This window comes from Bos indicus x Bos taurus, chromosome 17, assembly GCF_003369695.1.
Source record: "Bos indicus x Bos taurus breed Angus x Brahman F1 hybrid chromosome 17, Bos_hybrid_MaternalHap_v2.0, whole genome shotgun sequence".
NCBI classification, from domain to species: Eukaryota; Metazoa; Chordata; class Mammalia; order Artiodactyla; family Bovidae; genus Bos; species Bos indicus x Bos taurus.
Window position 1 is genome coordinate 65,405,040 of NC_040092.1, and position 19,586 is coordinate 65,424,625.

A 19,586-nucleotide genomic window follows, 5' to 3' on the forward strand; every position below is an offset into this window, starting at 1 on the left:
ATTGATTATCCCCTATGGATAAATAAAATCTTATTTTCTCTCACACCCACATATAGCATAGTATGGTTAAAAATATATGGAGGTCTCAATAATTGAAAAGAACTTAGAAGTATATATTAAAATGGCTCTATTTTCTTAAATACGATAAAGAAACATACCAAAAAAACCACTATTTTTTTGGAAAATAGGAATATAAGTTTTTACATCATTGTTTATATTTGCGGCATTTATATTTCCATACCTTGAAATCACAAACATTGCTAACATGATCTTTTTCAACTTACTAACAATTTTACTAAAAATAGTCACAGAGAAACACAAGAAAAATCATCATCATCTGTACTTTGTTAATGAAGTAAATTATAATAAATTAACAGTAGCCAGTCAAGAATTTTAGCACAAACTCAGTATGCTACATTCTCACTTCCTGGATGCATAATTCCTTCAAAACAGAAATAATAATAATAATGCTAAAATTAAGTACACTTATCATATGCCGAAGAGTATTCAAAAGCACTTTAAACATTTAACTCATTTACTTCTCATATGCCTTCTGCTAAATTCTCCTTTTCACGTGAGCAAACACACTCAGAGAGGTTTTATAACTTCCTCAAGGCAACACAGTTAATGAGAAGTAGAGTCAGGAATCAAATCTAGTCCCTGTGGCACCAGAATCTGGGCTTCTAACCACTATGCCAGAGAAAATGAAAATAATCAATGTGCAAATATGAATGTATACATAATTTACTGGTTGATTCACTAAATCTAATGTTTCCCATAATGCATTTTAAAAGATTAAGTCACAATCATAAGAAATAAGTACAGAATAAAGACATATTCATTTCCAAACCTAAATCTGATGAACATAGGCCCAACAAATCCGAAACAACGAAATTCAACAGCTCACTCATTACTTTCTCTGATTACTGCCATACATGTTCTGAAGTATACCAACCTTATTTGAAAGAAGGAAAAAAAAAATTTAATCTGAAAACATTTGCAAAAAATGAAATGACTGTAAGACTCATCAGTGGCCATATGCAATGGTTTAAAATAGCTCAGTAAATAAATTACATTCATTTAAATGACTACTAACTATAACCTTTTATCCCTTCCAACTGAAATTTTAAAATTTTAAATATGTTTCTCATCATGCTGACAACAAATAAGACACAATAACTTCTGAATTAAACAAAATTTGATAGAAAAAATTTAAAACACTATAGTTCTACTGTACACATACAAACACCACTTTAATTTATTTATTTACTTATTTTTACAAGCTCAGATTCTGGGATTGTTCAACCTCAACTGAAAAAGCTCTTGTCACGGAAAATATGCAGCTTACTGATATTTAGAATGGTTTTCCTGTAATTAACTCCCCCTTGAGGATTTTAAGTTAGCAGCAGTAAAATTACCAACAGTACTCTAATACACACCACATGCGCTGGTGTTCAATTCTCAGTGGTCTAATAGCTTTCTACTAAAGAACTTTTTCCCCCCCTCAATATTAGAACAAAACTGTCCCAAGCATAAATAAAAGATAATTATCATGTTTATATGTGCTGGGAAAAGTATGTTTTTAACTTTCATTTGTCTTATACTCAATCAACCATTAAAACAAGAATCAATTATTTTAATATCTTCTGTGAGTGTATCCTACACTTGTATAAAAGTTTAATTGGATGAAGTCAAAATATACTTTTGGTTCAATTTTAAAGCTTGATTCACATCTTTTCTAGTTAATAAAATTACTAAAAAACATGACAACTGTTTAAATTTTTCATTTCACTATCAACAAACTGCCTTCACTAATCTCATATCTTATTCTGATTTAATATTTATCCTAACTTGATAACTAAGTTGCAACTGCTACATAAAACTGCAGAAATCTGTAAAAAATGTTTTATTTGAAACATGTGATTCACTGGGGCTACAAGCAATGAGCAGGCTCAGAGAAAAGCTGGTCCTCAAAATGTAAAGTTCAAGTTCTTCAGAGGTACCTCTGGGCATGAGTTGATTTATCTAGGTAACACAGACAAGCCATGTAAAATTAAAACAGGAAAAGAATATAGAATACTGTTCTACCCATGATATATAATCTCTTTTTAAAAGTCCAGTGACTGTTCTAGTGAACTGGAATTATCAATAGTCCATATTACGATAAAAGATTTATACATTAAGAATTAGCCACTTTGTTAAATAAAAAAGAAAGATAATGACTGGTATAACAAAGTGACCTTAATTATACATAAAATATATATGAGTATCCACTTAGTGTGATGTGCAGTGGATACCATAACTGTTGATTCTGAACAGGACACATGAAGAATATCTTATATTCAACTACTGTCCTAAACTAATTCTCCTTTATAGTTTATGCAATTTCCAAAGTCAATAAAATTTATTCTAGAAAAGTTAGTTAAACGACAAAGTGTAATTAGCAGAAAAAGCCAAGTCCAACATGGGTTTCTCAAAAGCTTTAGACAGAGAATCTAATGTATGTTTATCCTAAAAAAAGAAGCAATAATATCTGGCATTATTTGAAGATATGAGAGAATGACATGATTTACAGTCTTTACATGGTCTGTCATCCCTAGAAAATCAGATGAGTTGCTTGTATCAGTAAATGTGACTACAAGACACTTGTAAAACTATGTAAAATACTCATGTACTTCTATTAGTATGCAAATTCTCTACAAAATAAACATGTCTTAAATGCAATCAGATTCTAGTGCTAAACTGTTTTAGTATTTGAATTAAAACCAAGCTTTCCACCATTTAAAACATTTTTTACATGTCTTTGAATATAAAATTTCCATTATATTTAACAATGAATTTTAAAAGACAGTACAGCAGAGTGATAAGAAAATCTGATGAGCCATCAGTTAACCTGGGATTTAGCTCTATATCTACTAAGAAGTATGTTGGACTTTTGTTTCCTCAGTTTCCTTATCTGTAAAGAATAAAGTCAGACTAGACTTTAGCTTTAAGTTCTTTTCAGATCTAAAATGCTCTGATGATAAATAACTGACAGACTGGACTCTGTGCATTAGGAGAAAGCTACAAATCATTACAAATGATTTCTGATATATTTTAAAACTACAAAATTGGAGAAAATGCCCTCAAAAAATCAAATACCCACCTCTGCTTCCTGCTGCTAGTTTTTATAAAGAATATTTCATCATAAGAGGAAGTATTAATTTTAATTTTAAAATATGACTCAGTTTCTACAAAGTTAAAGAAATCTCCCATTACAAAATGACTTTTATAAATAACCACTTTGGAGGGTCTCTCTGTGAAAAATTACCTAAAGCCCTTTTCCCCAAGCAAGTTAATGTGAACTTGGGAAGGGCAATTAAATTGTCAGAATTAAAAAATTTGTTTTTAACTAGAAGGTAGCCAGAAGTAGAGTCATGGGGCTGGTATTGATCGCCTGAACAGAGAGCATCACTCTTCAGGTATTTACTCTGCCACCCTTACACCAGAGGCTTTCCTTCAAATCAAATCAATCTATAAAAAAGATGGCTCCTACCACTAAAATACATAACTAATCGCCAACAGTATTTCTATTTAGATATCTTCTTTTAATAACAGTACTATAGTTTGTGATGTTTTAAGATTGTGCATTTCCAAAATGTCCTATCTCCTTAGTTAAATTACAAATAAAAGTGAGAAGTCATAAAAGAGCATGAAAGTGACATACTATCTTCAGGAAAATCTATTTAATTCTTTGACTTCAACATTGAAGCACAGTGTTCATCCACAATAAATTCTATGGTTTCAACTGCATTTTGATCACATTAACTATGTTGTTTTGCATACGTGATTCTTAATATATCAATACTTATTTTTATTAGCTTCCTTACTGTAATTAAGTTAGGATTAAAAAAACAAAGAGCTTTATAATTAATACAAAACTAAAACTGAATGTGAACTAAAAGATACTCCAATTAATAAAACATCAAAAAATTAAGCTCTTTGCTTACCTAATACAGTGGCATAAATCGCACAGACATCAAACAATACTAAACTACAATCTACGTGCTGAGTTCCAAAACTGACTAATCATTATTATTTAAAATTTTATAATAAATAATATTTGATTAGCTAGAGCTTTTACCTTTTTTTTAAAAAGTTATATAAAATATAACATCTTCTTAACTGGAAGCATCTACTACATAATACACAGTCTGTTAGTTTTTAAAACTATATTTCAGATTTAAATATATATTTTTAATCTTTCAGTCCTTTAAGTATCAATTATTATGAAACTAGTATAAAGTATTACCAAATAGAATGGAATTACATAAAATGCTAAACTTTACTTCTCTCTTAATTTAAAAATGCATAATAAAACACAGATAACATTATGTTAACCTTTCAATTACTATTTAGACTAACTGGAGTGAAATCTACTTCTAAATAGGATTATAAGTCTTAAATGACAGTAAGCATTGCTAACAAACATCTTTTAAAAAACATATGACTCAGCATTAAAAAAGTTGACATAATGTTATTTGAAAAGTTAAAATTCAACCACAAAGTTAAAATTTACTCATTATAAAATATCCTATGGCTCCCCAAAGTGGTTCAAAGTACTATTTTTGATCAATTGACTTTAATAAGCTCTGTACAACAGATTTTAAATTCAGTTAGTGTTATTTCTTTCATGATAAAGTACTAACAGTTTGCCTATATGCAATTTTAGAAAACAGGGCCCCCCCCTCCAGATAGAAAAGGAACATTTTTCATAAAAATATTTTTACTGTCATTCATAGACTTCAGAACTCACAACTGAATGCTAAATGAAAATTAATAAGAAAGATACTTATTAAATTTTAAGTGCACATGGCAACATCTTTTTGAGAGAAGAATAAAACTGCAAAAGGCTAATTTTTTCTCAGTGTAAGAGTTATTAACTAAAACAAAAAAAAAAGGCCAAAAACAAAATGAAAGAAGAAAAAATATATATATAAAACTCTTGAAATTCATAGCACTACATAAAAAGCACTTGAACCTTAAAACCAAAAGTGGCCTAATTAATTCTACATCTTATTTCTCCTTCTCCACCTCCTGTAGCTGAAGATGTAGGGCCCTGTGACTATTATTGCTTTAAGATCACTTTGTTATTGACTATTCTCTGTATGATCATTTATTTTAAAGGACTGATGTCACATTTGGTGTTGTATCTGATGACATATTGTGGACATTTTCTTCCAGAAATGGCTCTTTAAGGCTGAGTGCAAGAGGTTAAGCTGCCTGACTGAGGCCAAACCTAAGATCACAGACTTTTAATCTAAATTCTTAATATCCTTCTTGAATGTAATTTAACATTTATTTTGGACATTACATATTATCATTTAACCATAAGCTGCTGCATGTTAAACTAATACCCCGAAGAAGGGAAATTAGAACTATTTTTCATCTTACTAAAAACTAACCAATTTTTATTTTATAAAATCAAAAACAATTTAATATGAGTGGGTACATTTCCCCCCTTAACCAACAAAACTTAATTGGCTTTCAAAAATTACAAAACCTATGTAGAAACCCTATGATCAAAGACGATATATTATCAAGTCCAAAGGACATTTTCAGTTTTCCCAATTTGCTTGTGAGGCTTCTACCTCAACTGAATCACAGTGCTATGCATTATATCAAAAAAGGAAAAATTGTTAAGTTCTGATAACAAGATGATGCAGAACAGGAACATATGAAAATAATGTCTCTTCTTTTTCCAGGAGCCATCTATCACAACCATCTACAAATCAAGGCTCAGAAAGTATCGAGGCACTTGGACGTTTATTACTATCTCTCCCACTTCATAATCTCATGCTAAAATACCATGATTGAGGGAAAACCATACACATCCGACAAGACCTGGAAACCTATTTGGTTTGTAAATGCTGTCTTTCTGATATTCATGGATTTAAGACAGACGTCCTGGATTAATTCACTCAAAGCTGAGTATGTCACTTAAAAGGAGAAATATTTTATCCTCCTACTCTGAAACAAAGGGTCTATGTTAAGTAAGTTTTGCATGTGTAACATAATAAATAAATCCACTTGACACCATAATTTAATAGGACCCTACACTAACTATAAGAATTTGACTTCTGATTCCGGGGTGAGTAGCTGGGGAATGTGGCACTGGAGCATTTTACAGTACCTTGTAATAATGAAGTTATGCTCTTCATTACCAAGTACTGTACCTGCTGCTCGCTACTGGCAAGGAGTGGTTTACACACTGACCATGTTCCACGGCTGTTTTTAGTGTCGCTTCAGGATGTGTCGATCCTAGAGGGTTACGCACAAATCGTCGCCGGCGCCGCAAGTCATCTTCCCAGTAGTCGAGGCGCCAGAACTCACGAGGACGACTACAATGAAACAGAGAAGCCACATATGTTAGCAATTATCAAACAGCGTGGTAGCACTGAATTTCTGCATAAAGCTCTCCTTGTTTGCTCTGCCTTTTTTTCCCTCCCATTCCTCTTAATTCTCCCTCCACCTCACACTCCCCTTTCTGCAATCTTTAACTTAGGTATGTCCTTGAAAATAACAATATCACCTTCCAGTCTAAGGAACTCCTTTTCCTTTTTCTTGGAAGGTGAAATGAGCACTAAATACATCATTTTGAAATGAATTGCTGACAGTGTGATCAGTTTCCCCACACTCCAGTGGCATGTGCTCTGATTTCAGCCTCATTTCAGCCTCAGCAGGGCACCTTTCTCTGTGGCTGCATTTATAAACCAGAATAGGGAAAGGGCTATTATAAATACGGGATAGCATTACCTATATTAATCAAAGTCTGTCCCCCTTCATTTTCTTCCTAATTTGTGCCTTTTTGCACAAGGTCAGTAAATCATACCATGAATTCTTGGTCCAGAAAGTGTTAACTTTAATGAATATCTCAGTTACATGGTTATGTATGTGATAATAAAATATTACTCTGTTTAGATGTGCAGGAATTTAATTAAAATAATCTCTTAAAATATTCATTACATTTAGCCCCTGAGGCTTAGAACAACACAAGAAAATGCATTTCTTTTCCACTTACTGTTTTTAAATAAACCATTCCTATAGAGTGAAATAGCAATCTATTTTCAAGCAAATCAGATTGGATTTCTGTTTTATGTAGTCTGTTTTTATATTTAATTAAAAACTACATGGTATATGATGTGCAATAATTGCTGTATCAAAAGCATACTTTTAGAAATGTATTTTTTAAAGGGTTCACTCAATTCAAGTTCCACTCTATTTTCCCCAATTATGTAGATCTTTTTACATGGCAATATATGAATGTCAACTTTCTTTTCTATTAACTAATCATGATCTAGCATGCTGAAAAATGTTTTCTAAGGAAAACACTAATATGAAGTTTTTTCAGTTACAGTTAAAAAAAAATCTCTGCAGGATATATTTACACTAGAGATATACAACATGAAAACCTGTAAGTTTCAATAATGAAATTTTAAAATTCATAATCAAAGCTTCTGCAAAAAAAATGACTAATGCAAAATAAAACCTCACTTGTATTTCATGAGCTAATAAAATTGTACCTGTCACCTTTGACAAATTAGTAGCCTTGACCAACTGACAGTCCCAAAATACCTACGTAAAAGTTATCCATATTTTGATGGTTAAAGAAGCTACCTTTAAAAGTTCAAAATAGATTTGTAAGTAAGTACTTCACCAATTAAAAATTAGCTTAGATTAATGAAAGCATTCATAAAAAAACAATAGGAATCCTATGCTCTTCATGAGAATGCTGGGTAGACAAGGAAACAGCAAAGATTTCCTTTGTCGATTTTGTTCATGCCTAAAGAGGAGGAAATATAAAGTAATCTAAGTGAAATATAAAAATGTGTAAGAACTGTTGTCCTCAAAGAGAAAAAAATTAAAAACCTCTTTCGTTCTTCTGTTATTTTGCTGTCTACCCTTCAAATGAAAACTATTATTATGATAGCATTTAAAGTTAATTAAGAAATACCTATAGAATACATAAAAACAGTTGTTTGAACTCAATTAATAAAATTCTCCTTAGGATAGTGGGGGAAAGGCGGTACACAGATGGCTATGTGTATGGCTTTGATAGTCATGGAGCTTGGATAGGTACTTCATCATTCTGCCCACCTACATTTATCTGTTAAAATTATTATCAAATATCAGCCAGGATGCAGTCGTGAATCACAGGCTGCTCCTCGTCTTCAGGGGAATGATACAATGAGGGTCTATTCATCAGAGCAGCAATCGGCACAAGTAATTAGTTCCCTAGACTGAGATCTCCTACAAAGCCTATTTCAGTCAGCACCACAAACATATGACGGTGTAAAGCTAATGAAAGCTGCTAAAATTTGTTAACCTTTTCTGCCATCAATCCTTCTAATATTCTGTGCTTCAGTATTATGCAAAGGTGGTAAATTATTAATTTGTCATTCATCCATCCTTCTGAATTTTGAGTCAAATTAAACGATGTCATTCTTCTTGATAACAATTAAAATTATAAGAGGTGTTAAGCTGCTATTACAAAATTGTTACTAAATTAGGTAACAATAGATTCCGTAATACTTGAGAGAGAAGTCAAATCTGATGGCTATTAAAGCATGTGTGTGATCATTTTTGTTAAGCAGTAGAAAAAGCAGAGGAATTATAAAATCATCCACAAATTTTCAAGAAACTCAAAGAAAATATCTGTAACAATAATAACCACAACTAGGAGGAAACAGAACTATAATATTTATTTTTGAGCTCTTCAACAGTAACAAATAATAGTCACAATGGTGACATTTGGCTGAAACAGAAACACTGATGTATTAGAAATGGAGAAGCTGTGCACATCGTAGAAAAAATTTTAAGGTAAGTTTTATTTACCCTAATTATGGACTTCTGTCTTCAAACATAACCATTCTATCAAAAATTTAAAAATACTTTAGATATATTCAAATAAAATGAAGAAATCTATACCTCAGCATGATAATCTTTCCACTATCCTGAAAACTACATCTCAGAATATCTTCTCAATGCAAGTAGTCTACCCCCTGTTACAACAATTTAGTCTGAAGACAAAAGCAAAATCACTCATTTCAGATCACAGATCCAGAATGGATTACAAAAGTCAGTTAGAGAGACCAATAATTTCAGTACATTTTTTAAAGTCTCTCCAGATAATGCAGAATAAAAACCTCCAACGAATTTACTCAAAATGGAATCATTATTAGCCTCATTCGAAAAAATTAGCATTTATCAACCAATTTCTGATTGTTAAGAGTAATATATGTTCTTTGAAAAAAATAAGTCATATTCATTTTTTCTTTCAGATAAGGGTAATTACTAGCAAGTTTAAAGTCATCTACATAGTAAGAAACTGAGACATAAAAATTCACTGTTTTGTCCCAACTCTGCTCCTTCCAACAACATACAGTCTCAGCATAAAGCTCTATCACTGAGAAAATGAGTCACAATTTGTCAGTTTAGAACATGACTGGAAAGGGGAATGTGTAGGTTTCAATCATCAACTTAATATCTTTTGATTATTCACATAAAGATTTCACTCTTACTTAGGAAATACTGACACTCCCTCTCCAAAATCTCCTTCTTGGGGAAAAAGGATAAGAAACTGACATATTTGGGAAACTGATCCAACACTTTTCTCATAAGTTTATGAACTAAGTTGTTATATATTTTTGTAGTTATCACTATGGTATGGCAGAAAAATTTAAAAGACTTCATGTATTCAGAAACAGACTGCTAACCAAATACAAGCATGGATAAGATGAGAAATCACTTATTCTGAGAACTTATAAATATACATCTAGATCACTATATACCTATACCTCTATATATCTGTATCTATCAAAAAAATTACATTAGTACTACATGATGTCACATTCACAAACCTCATCTATATCCATTTTTACAAATAATTAAAACTAAGATCCTCAAAAAAGCACTCAAATTCAGGATGTAACCCTAGGCTCTATAAGATCTAGAAATAAAGCCTTCTCTATAAAAGGTCTGGTAGTCAGGTCCCCTGTTAGCACACAAGCTCCAAGCACCTTGGACCAACAGGAATATACTATATTTGAGAAGCTGTACGTGTGTAAATAATGACAGTGAAAATAAATGTTCTAATGTTTCTTTCTAATTATTTCTCCCCCTTTCTTTGGCCTAATCTCAAAGTCTAAGATTAAAATGATAACATAGGCCTGTCTTTTTCAAAGTATAAGCATGCGTGCATGCTCAGTTGCATCAGTCATGTCTGACTCTGCAAAAGTCATCTAATTACCTTTCTACTCTTTTAAAAACCACATATATGTATTTGTACAAATAGAACTTTAACATATTGCTATGAGCTACGTAATATAACACAATGCCATTTTTATATACAGAATATGTACTTTCTATTCTACAAGAACAAAATCAGATAGACTGATGAAATAAATCTTAGAAGGAAATACAACTCAAGCAGCAATAGATAGGCTATTTGTTCCCCTCCCAGGCCCACTGTGGACAGTGATTTGATCTACTAAAGAAAATGAATAAGGATGAGCCAAAAGAGAATCACTTGGAAAAGGAAGAAATATTAAAACAGAGAATCAGTAACTAAGGGATAATCCATAATCTTCCTCTAACAGTTGAATGGTTTACCTATAAAAAAATGTATTGTTTTCCACAAGTAAATTATAAGACTCTCTAAACTTTAGCTTTCCTCAGAGAAAGTATGGCAATCCAATCGGCCAATTCACAGTGTTGAATGGATGGATACTGAAGTAGACTCCTAAAACACTGCCTAATAATGACTAACTCAACCTTGAGCCAGGAGCTAGGGATACAAAGATTATTATGATATTTTGTCTCTGACCTTGAGAAAAGACAGATGAGAAAACAGTAAGAATTTAAAAATCATGTGCGATAGAGCAGAGCTCTATTAAATGGCACAGCGCGAAGGAGCACTGTTCTCACCAAATTTGTTCAAATGGCACTCCTGGAGTCGTGCAACGTTCATTTTGTGCTGCAGTGTGCAAGCACCCTATGAGAAATGACAGGGTACTCTGAGGACATCTTATCTTCTCCCCACTTCTTTCTTTGCTCAGGCTCCTTTTTTCTCTGCCCAAGTTAAATCTAATCTTCAGAATAGGGAACAGAATAAGCCCTTCAGATGCTATCAGTAGCAGTCACACATTTAGCATTTCCCTGATGCAGGAAAAGGTGTTCGGACCACAAATAGGCATGACTGTCAAAGAAACAGGCAAAATTCAATATTCAGAATAAAATAATCAAGAACAAAAGAGAAACCCTGACATTTATTTCACTGAAGTCATTAAATTCATATTGTTCTATTAAGGTATATTATGTTCTACTATCATTCTATTACAGTAAAACAATGTTAATTACTGAAATGAGGGGTAGTTCTTATAAAAATTATTCTAGTTATTATATAATCTAAATGCATTGTCACATTATTTAAATTAGTCAAATATATGCATGTTTGTGATCCCTTTGGTTGTAGGGTTATTTTTATGTAACTTGAATCTATACCAATAAATGAATTCTAGTCTTAAAAAGAATAACTGTCAAATTCAATTATATTAGAAAAATATTCAATTTTCCATCTTTCCTATTTTCTTGTGACAATGCCTGATAAATCTTGACGACCTTACCACAAGTCAGTAATAAATTATGGCCAGAAAAAAAGTTCTAAATCCTAGAAAATTCTGGTATTCATAGTTTGCTCTTATATTTGTATATTACCTATTTTTCTGACTCCTATATCTGGCTAGCTTCTAATTCTACGGTTTTAGATTAAAAATTAACACTAGACATTAGCTACAACTTAAATGGTAGCCTCTAAAAAAGAAGCACATAAACATTTTCAGTGCACTGTCGGTTAGAAGATAAAAGCACTTAAGTTCTAGAAGAGTTTCACTTTCTGCATAAATCTTGCTGAAATAATGTGCAGGTACTATATAGGTTATCGTACAATATAAAAGAATGCTTTATCTCACAAGCTGAAATCTACTGTGCCTTCATGCAGATAGACAGAATATTAACTAAAACCTGTTTACCAGATACCAACTATAAATCAAACGCAAGTGATCTATGCACTATGCTATCTTAATAAAAAAAAAAAGGAAAAAATCCTTCAGTTTCAGTAGAGACACCTTTTGAAGTGGAATCCTTTCTTTATCGAGGACTTACACAGAGAATTTCTATTACATTGAGCCACTAGAGCATCATACGTGTTAATTAGGTAAAATTACATTTTATGTAGTAATGAACTTAAGCAATGGAGCTATTCAGTGTATTTCTGTTTGCTTTCAGAGACAACTAGAGACCCATTTTCATTAAATTTGGACATTTCAAAAGAAATACAATCTTGCAACGGAGTCAATTATTCAAAAAATAATACCAAAGTTTTCCTAGCTGTTGTTAGCCTGTTAACCATTTATTCACTCAGTATTTTTACCAGGAATAGGTTATGAGAAATCAAAATCTAATGTTAATTGTACTACCAGTTAAGATTCTAACAACAGAGAATTGAAAAACAAATTAAAATATATGATATCATCGGATACCAGAAACTTTAAAATTCACCTCAGTAGCCACACCAATTGCACATCTCTGTTCTCTTTTCCCCAAAAATCTTATTTAAAAAGTAATTCAGCAAAAATCAGTTGAGTGCCAACTATACACCAAATCTTGGTACCTACAAATAAACTACGCTGGGTTCAGCACAGAATTTTTTACATTAGAATCAGAGTAAGAAAATTATCGAATATAGACAATAAATTTTAAATGAGATAACAATTACTGCACTAGGCTGCTGTATGCTAGACAGGTCACAAAGAGTCGGACACGACTGAGCGACTGAACTGAACGCTAGACATTACACTCTTTTACAAGCATTATCAACAAGCCTCACTACAAGCCATCCATGATTAAACACTGCTCTTTTCATTTTTAAGATGAAAAGCTCAGTCTTACCCATCAGTAGTAAATCATAAGATTCTATGGACTTCAAAGCCAATGAGCTTTTCACAAGACATTTCCTCTAGAAACTCTTTTGGATACTATTTTAGGTACAATCAAAGTACTAATTAACCCTGCCTGGGAGGACTGAAGATTTCATTAAGCTTTCAGTGAGGATCTATTTTGTAAGTTCCATGAGGACAAGGGTTTGTGTCTATGTAATTCACTGACCAAGCATAGTAACTGAAACAAAACCAGCACTTAATAATTAAAGAATGAACAAGATGATTTTCTAAAAATAATTTAAACGATAAATAGAAGTCTGCTTGGCAAAAAAGAAAAGGCATTACAAACAGAAGAAACATCATGTACAAAGGCTGACATAAAAGGCATTTCTATCGAAGAGGGTTTGGGTAAGCAAGATCATTTCAAAGCAGCCTCAGAGTGGCAAAAACTAAGGCAGGAAACACAGGGTTAGAATCAAGATTTCAAAAGTCACTGTATGGTTAACTAAAATAGTTACTTTTTACATCTTATAGTCAACAGAGAGATAACTAAACTTTTTAAATAAAGGATTATTTATGATCAACCTTGTATGTTATATGGCAGAAATATAAAATAAGACAGTGGGGACAGACTGTAGAGGCTATGATACAGAGACATACTTGAAATGGAATAAGATTTGATGAGACATTCAATGTGGGAGGTGAGAAAAAAGGAGATAATGAGAATAAAATTGAGGTTTGTGAGGAGGGGATAAAGACGCTATTTAACTGAAATGAAGCAGCTTAAGTAGACATGGTTGGTGGAAATAACCGTATCATAGATTCCTAATAATATCTAGGTGTGCACAGTCACTCAGTCATATCCTACTCTTTCCAGCCCCAGAGACTGTAGCCTGCCAGTCTCCTTTGTCCATGGAATTTTGTAGGCAAGAACAGTGGAGTGGGTTGTCATTCCCTCCTTCAGGAGATCTTCTGCAAAGACTGAAGCCTCAACTCTTGCATCTCCTTCACTGGCACACAGATTCTTCACCACTAGCGCCACCTGGGAAGTCTAGGTAGGCATGTCTAATAAGTAAGCAATATAACCTGGGAACTCGGAAAAGCAGTCTGGACTAGACATATAAAATTGGGAGACTGATTAGCCTTGGAAGTCAATGGGTTTAGATATTTGTCTAACAAAAATTTATTGAGTGTTTACTATTGGCTAGGTATTGCGCTAGATCCAGTGAAAACTATATTGAAAGGACAGGAAAAAATGAAATCTAGGAAATTCCAATATTTAAAAATTATAAAAGAGGAAAGAAACAGGAAAGGAAGTAATTGATTCTCATAATCAATAAGATAATAGAAGAAGCAAAATAGAATGATGCCAAAAAAGACAAACAAGCAAAGATTCTTCAGAGCACTGAATGGCCAGCAATATTTAATTCTGATAAAAATGTCCAGAAAGACAAAGAATGGAGGGAAGCTTTTGATTGCTTTCTGTGTGTTTTAAACAATTTTATAATATATAATTTACATACCATAAAGCTCACTTGTTTACAGTATACAGTTCAATGCTTTGTAATGTGTACAGAGTTGTGCAACAATCACAATAATCTAATTTTAAAATGTTTCTTTCCCTCCAAAGAAATCCCATACCCACTATTCTCCCTTCCTTGAGGATGGATAAGTACAGGATTTCACATTATATAGGTTAGACAATATAGGGTTTGCTCTGGACTACAGTGTCTTAAGTTTGGGCCAATCTGCTGCTAAGTTGCTTCAGTCGTGTCCGACTCTGCACGACCCCAGAGAGGCAGCCCACCAGGCTGCCCCGTCCCTGGGATTCTCCAGGCAAGAACACTGGAGTGGGTTGCCACTTCCTTCTCCAATGCATGAAAGTGAAAAGTGAAAGTGAAGTTGTTCAGTCGTGTCCGACTCCTAGCGACCCCATGGACTGCAGCCTACCAGGCTCCTCTGTCCATGGGATTTTCCAGGCAAGAATACTTGAGTAGGGTGCCATTGCCTTCTCCATGGGCCAATCTAAAACAAGTCAAATTATAAGTAATTGGTTAAAGGCATCATTGTTAGTACTGGAACTTTTCAGAGAGCCCATGAGAATGCATTTTTTTTCTTTAACATTTCTTTTATATATAAAAGATACTAAAAAACTGAGTCTAATTTATCTTTTAAGGACATCTCTTTTTAAAAATATTTATTAATATTTAAGTTACATAAATTTAATTATTCATTATATTTGTAAATATTTATTGTATTATATCTATATTTATTTAAAATTATTTTAAATTACTAAATATTTAATTATTTAAATTAAATATTATTTACTTCATAAATATTTATTTAGATAAGTGACTGGCTCTTCTTCGCTGTTCACAGGCTTTCTCCAGGTGTGGTGCACAGGTTTCTCATTGTGGTGCTTGTCTTGTTGTGGAGCGTGGGCTCCAGGCCACCTGGGCTTCAGTACTTGTGACGCATGGGCTCAGCAGCTGTAGTGTATGTGCTTCGCAGTCCCGTGGCATGTGGAATCTTCCCTGACCAGAGATCAAACTGGTGTTCCTTGTATCGCAAAGCAAATTCCCAACCACTGGACCACCAAGGAAGCCCAGAATAATGTTGTCTGAGATCCAACTATGTCATGGCTATAACAGCACTATATTTTTTTTTATTGCTGAAAAATATTCCATTGCATCAATATACAACAGTTACTGACTTTATTTTAAAATTTTTTGTCAATGAAAGGAACTAGGGAGATAAGGTAATTAAAGAAGGTGAAAAACAGATAAGTATGCGTGCAAGTGAAAACGACAAACTTCAAAGAGAAGAAAAACTGAAGGACTAATTTCGGCCTGGTTATTTCTATTTCCTCTATTAAACAGGAGGGTTTTGAGTAAAGTACAGAATGAAAGGATAAAATTTTAGAGAGCTGCCTTGGGGAATGTGAAAGAAAGCTAACTAAAGCAAAGTTTGAGGATGACTTAAGTAGTTCTGAAGGCCTAGCAGAGACTGGAAACCATTCGGCTGAAGTGGCACTAATCTGTACAACTGTGATCCTCCCCATCCCCAGCCATGTTCAGCAACCTAAGAGGCAACAGTAAAAAGAGCAGTTGGCTAAACTCACTCAAGGAAGGTAAAGGAAAACGAGTAGGAAAACAATGAGAACGTCTGGGATGGGTAAGCACGATAAACCCATGATCTTCCCAGACCTCAATGAAACAAACACTTAAATGGAAGCTTATTACACACTGATTCATTGGGAAACCAAATTTACCCTGCTTTCAAGTCACTGATATTGATGATAATTTGGTTTCCCAAATAATTAGTCAATATATGTTTAATCAGTGTATCCTCTCCTTCTATCTGATACTGTTATGAATTTTCAACTTGTATTAAACCATGCCTAGAAGAAAAGAATTGAGTCTATACTATATTTGGAGACTGTCTCCAATATTCAAGCTGTATGATCACAGTAATAAATAGTCACAGAGCTGGACAACATACACACAAAGAATAATCTGAAGCCTTAGGAAGATAGGACTTCACTCTCTTGAGAAATAAACCACTCTGAGCTTCTGGAATGGGCATGGGAACTAAAATTTACTGACTGTTGATGATGTATCAGGCACTCTACACTAAGTATTTTATACATGATCTCATTTAATTCTTAAAACAATCCTATAAATTAGGAATATACCACCAAATTAACAGGTGAAGAATTAAGGCTCAGAAGTCAAGCCATTTAGCCACGAAGAAACAAAGCTAGACCTTCCCTCTGGAACTCTTCATTACCAGAGGATTTTGGTAATGCTACTACTTCTACACCAAGATATTCATACTAGTGTCAGAAATATAGTATGACAGTTCATTTCTATGTTTTAACATCTCTTTTATAAAATGATGGATTAGAATAGAACCTAAATTTTTTATAAATTATATGACTATGTGCACATATTCCAACAAAGAACAATTACAAGGTATTACTTTTTCCAGCACTAGCATCACCAAAATTGAAATAGCAAGGCTATAAGTTTGGTGGCTAGGGGAAGGGGTTATACTGTCCCACTGCTCTTTATCAGGTAAGTAAAATTAAAGTAAAACTGTAAGTACTGTGTAGGGTAGGTCAGCTTTTGTTACTAAAAAGTCTGGAATCTATTCATATTCACTGAATGTTTCTAGTAGCTCTGATCACCTGCCCCAAATGTGTAGAAACTCCATGTTTTTAAAGCATACATAGGAACCCAGTCTCATGGCAAAGAACCACTACTTTGGCATCTAGGACATGCTTTTTTCTCAAACTCAGGCCCTATAGCACATTTTTGTTGCTGTTGTTCTTAGGATAGTTTATAAGTTATAGGGAGAGACAGAAAAGGCAAAGAAGCATCAGCCTCCAGTGTATGACATTCATATTTTTAAATAAATAATTTAAAGGCTGAAATGTATCAGCAGGCCAGCATAATCCAACACTTGCTGCCTTTAATCCAAAATGCTCAGGGTGCTGTAATGTGCTATAAATTCTGGCAAAAGCAAATAACAGATTTTACCTAGCATAAAATAGAAAATATATATACCATTCTTTGCAACCTAGATAAATTAGCAAAAGTATATGCTCCTTATCCACAGGGGAGAACGGGCTTATTAGGTTACACTTCCAGGTTTTTAAGACAGTTGGAAGTCGGTTCTTTCAATAGTTGCTGTCATCTCCTAGAAACTTTCTAGTGCTTTCAATTTTGAAGCAATTATTCACATTCGGAAGTGATTTATTTTCCTCCCTTTCTTTACTGCATTTCGTATTTTTTCTGGCTCTCAAAAACCAGTTCTGCTTTGGCTTAATTATATTCATTTACAAACATTTTTTTCCTGAGTGTCCACTACTATTTAGAAAGCACTGACTGAGGTGCTATACAGGACACTCATATGAGGAACACAGAATCTCTAATCTCAAGGCCTTTACAATCTAATAAATGGGATAAAAGCAGCAAAGAATTACATGGCATAAGATTAATGCAGTAAGAAAAGTAAAAATCCAGAGCTTTGGAAATTCAGAAAAAGGAGTAAGTGATCACACATGTTTTAAAGGGATCAGGAAACACTTGAAGGAGCAAGAGATTTTTGAGGAAGACCTTTAAGAAGGGGTCAAGTTTCAGTTGATATACTAGGAAGAAGATGGCATTGTAGGCTTTTAAGAGAACATAAGCAAAGTATAGAGGTCAGAAAATTAAGTAATTTCATTTGGTTGGTCCCAGTAGGAAATGAAGTAAAGAAGAAAGGTTCTCGCCTGGTTGTAAAGGACGAGAGATGAAAAACTAACCAGCTCGTATTTCACTCATTCATTCATCTATTTAATCAACAAACACTTATTAAGCACCAATGATGCTCAAGGATCTATACAGGCACTGGAGACTTAAGAAGGAGTCATTTGGTGACAGAGTCATTGTCCTCAAGGACCTCACAGTCCAATGGAAGAAATGGATATATGAAGAGACAATTTTAATATATACAAAAAGTCCTTTGAGAACACAATGGAGAGGCATTTTCCAAAGTAATAGAAGGCAACCTGGAAGGCCATAACATGTAAATTGGGACTAAGAGTTAACAGATGCTAACCAGAAGAAGAAAAGGAAAAGCATTCATTCTGAAGGAATGGCACTAGCAAAGCCAAATAAGTAAGAAACAATTGGATATATGCCCAAGTTAAGCATTTCCAGAACCTTTGGAGAGTCTAAGGCAAGAAGTGGCCAACGAAGAGACTATAGAAACAGGCAGAAGTCAGATCACGGAGAATGATCTGAGGAGTCTGACTCCTGGAATATGCGTGAATTTTTTTTTCCATATTAACTATAAACAATTACAAAGGCTTTAACCCTCGGGGCACTTTCAGGGAAAGCTGCCCTCCCCCACTCAAACCAGACTTGGTGTATAGCCAGTACACTGCAGTCTCTGAACACAGCTGCGGCCAGGGACTCAGACTCCACTGCCCCTCACGCCCTTGGCATGCTTGCACCCTAGACCCTGCAGCTCCACCCCTAGGTTTCTTCATCTGAAGCTTTGACTGTTGGTCCTCTTCATGTACCTTTGGAGAGGGTTTTTTTTACCAGGGGGGGCTTCCCAGATAGTGCAGTGAAAAGAATTTGCCTGACAATGCAGGAGAGGAAAGACACATAGGTTCAATCCCTGGGCTGGGAAGATCCCCTGGAGACAGAAATGGCTAGCCACTCCAGTATTCTTGCCTGGAACATTCCATGGACAGAGGAGCCTGGCGGGCTCCAGTCCATGGGGTCACCAAGATTTGGACACAGCATGAGCATGCACATTTAAAAGAGGAGAAAGGGGAAGTCTTGAGGACACTTGCCCGCACTTTCATTCAGCCAACTGGAGTCATACCCCTTTGCCTTCTTCCAAACTCAGGGTCCACAAAACTGCTGGAGTCTTCTGTTCAGGGCTCCCGAGACCACCCCAATTTCTACACCAAACTATGCTGATCTATTCTGAACCTGCTGACTGTCCTCTGGGTCAAAGTTCCGGAGAAGAAATACAATAGAAGGAGTCCAACAGTTTTCACCTCATACTACTGCAGTGATTAAAGGCTTAACTCTTTCATATTGGTTTGTC

General features: G+C 34.0%; 1 protein-coding gene across 5 annotated transcripts in view; it reads right to left on the reverse strand.

The window, feature by feature from the left end:
- Positions 1-19,586, reverse strand: part of LRBA (LPS responsive beige-like anchor protein) — a 756,962-nt gene that overhangs the window by 325,799 nt on the left and 411,577 nt on the right. For all 5 annotated transcript variants that reach the window (XM_027513423.1, XM_027513426.1, XM_027513425.1 and 2 more), the window contains exon 38: positions 6,256-6,380. In XM_027513423.1, the coding sequence (XP_027369224.1) occupies positions 6,256-6,380 (125 nt within the window). The remainder of the gene's footprint in view (positions 1-6,255; positions 6,381-19,586) is intronic.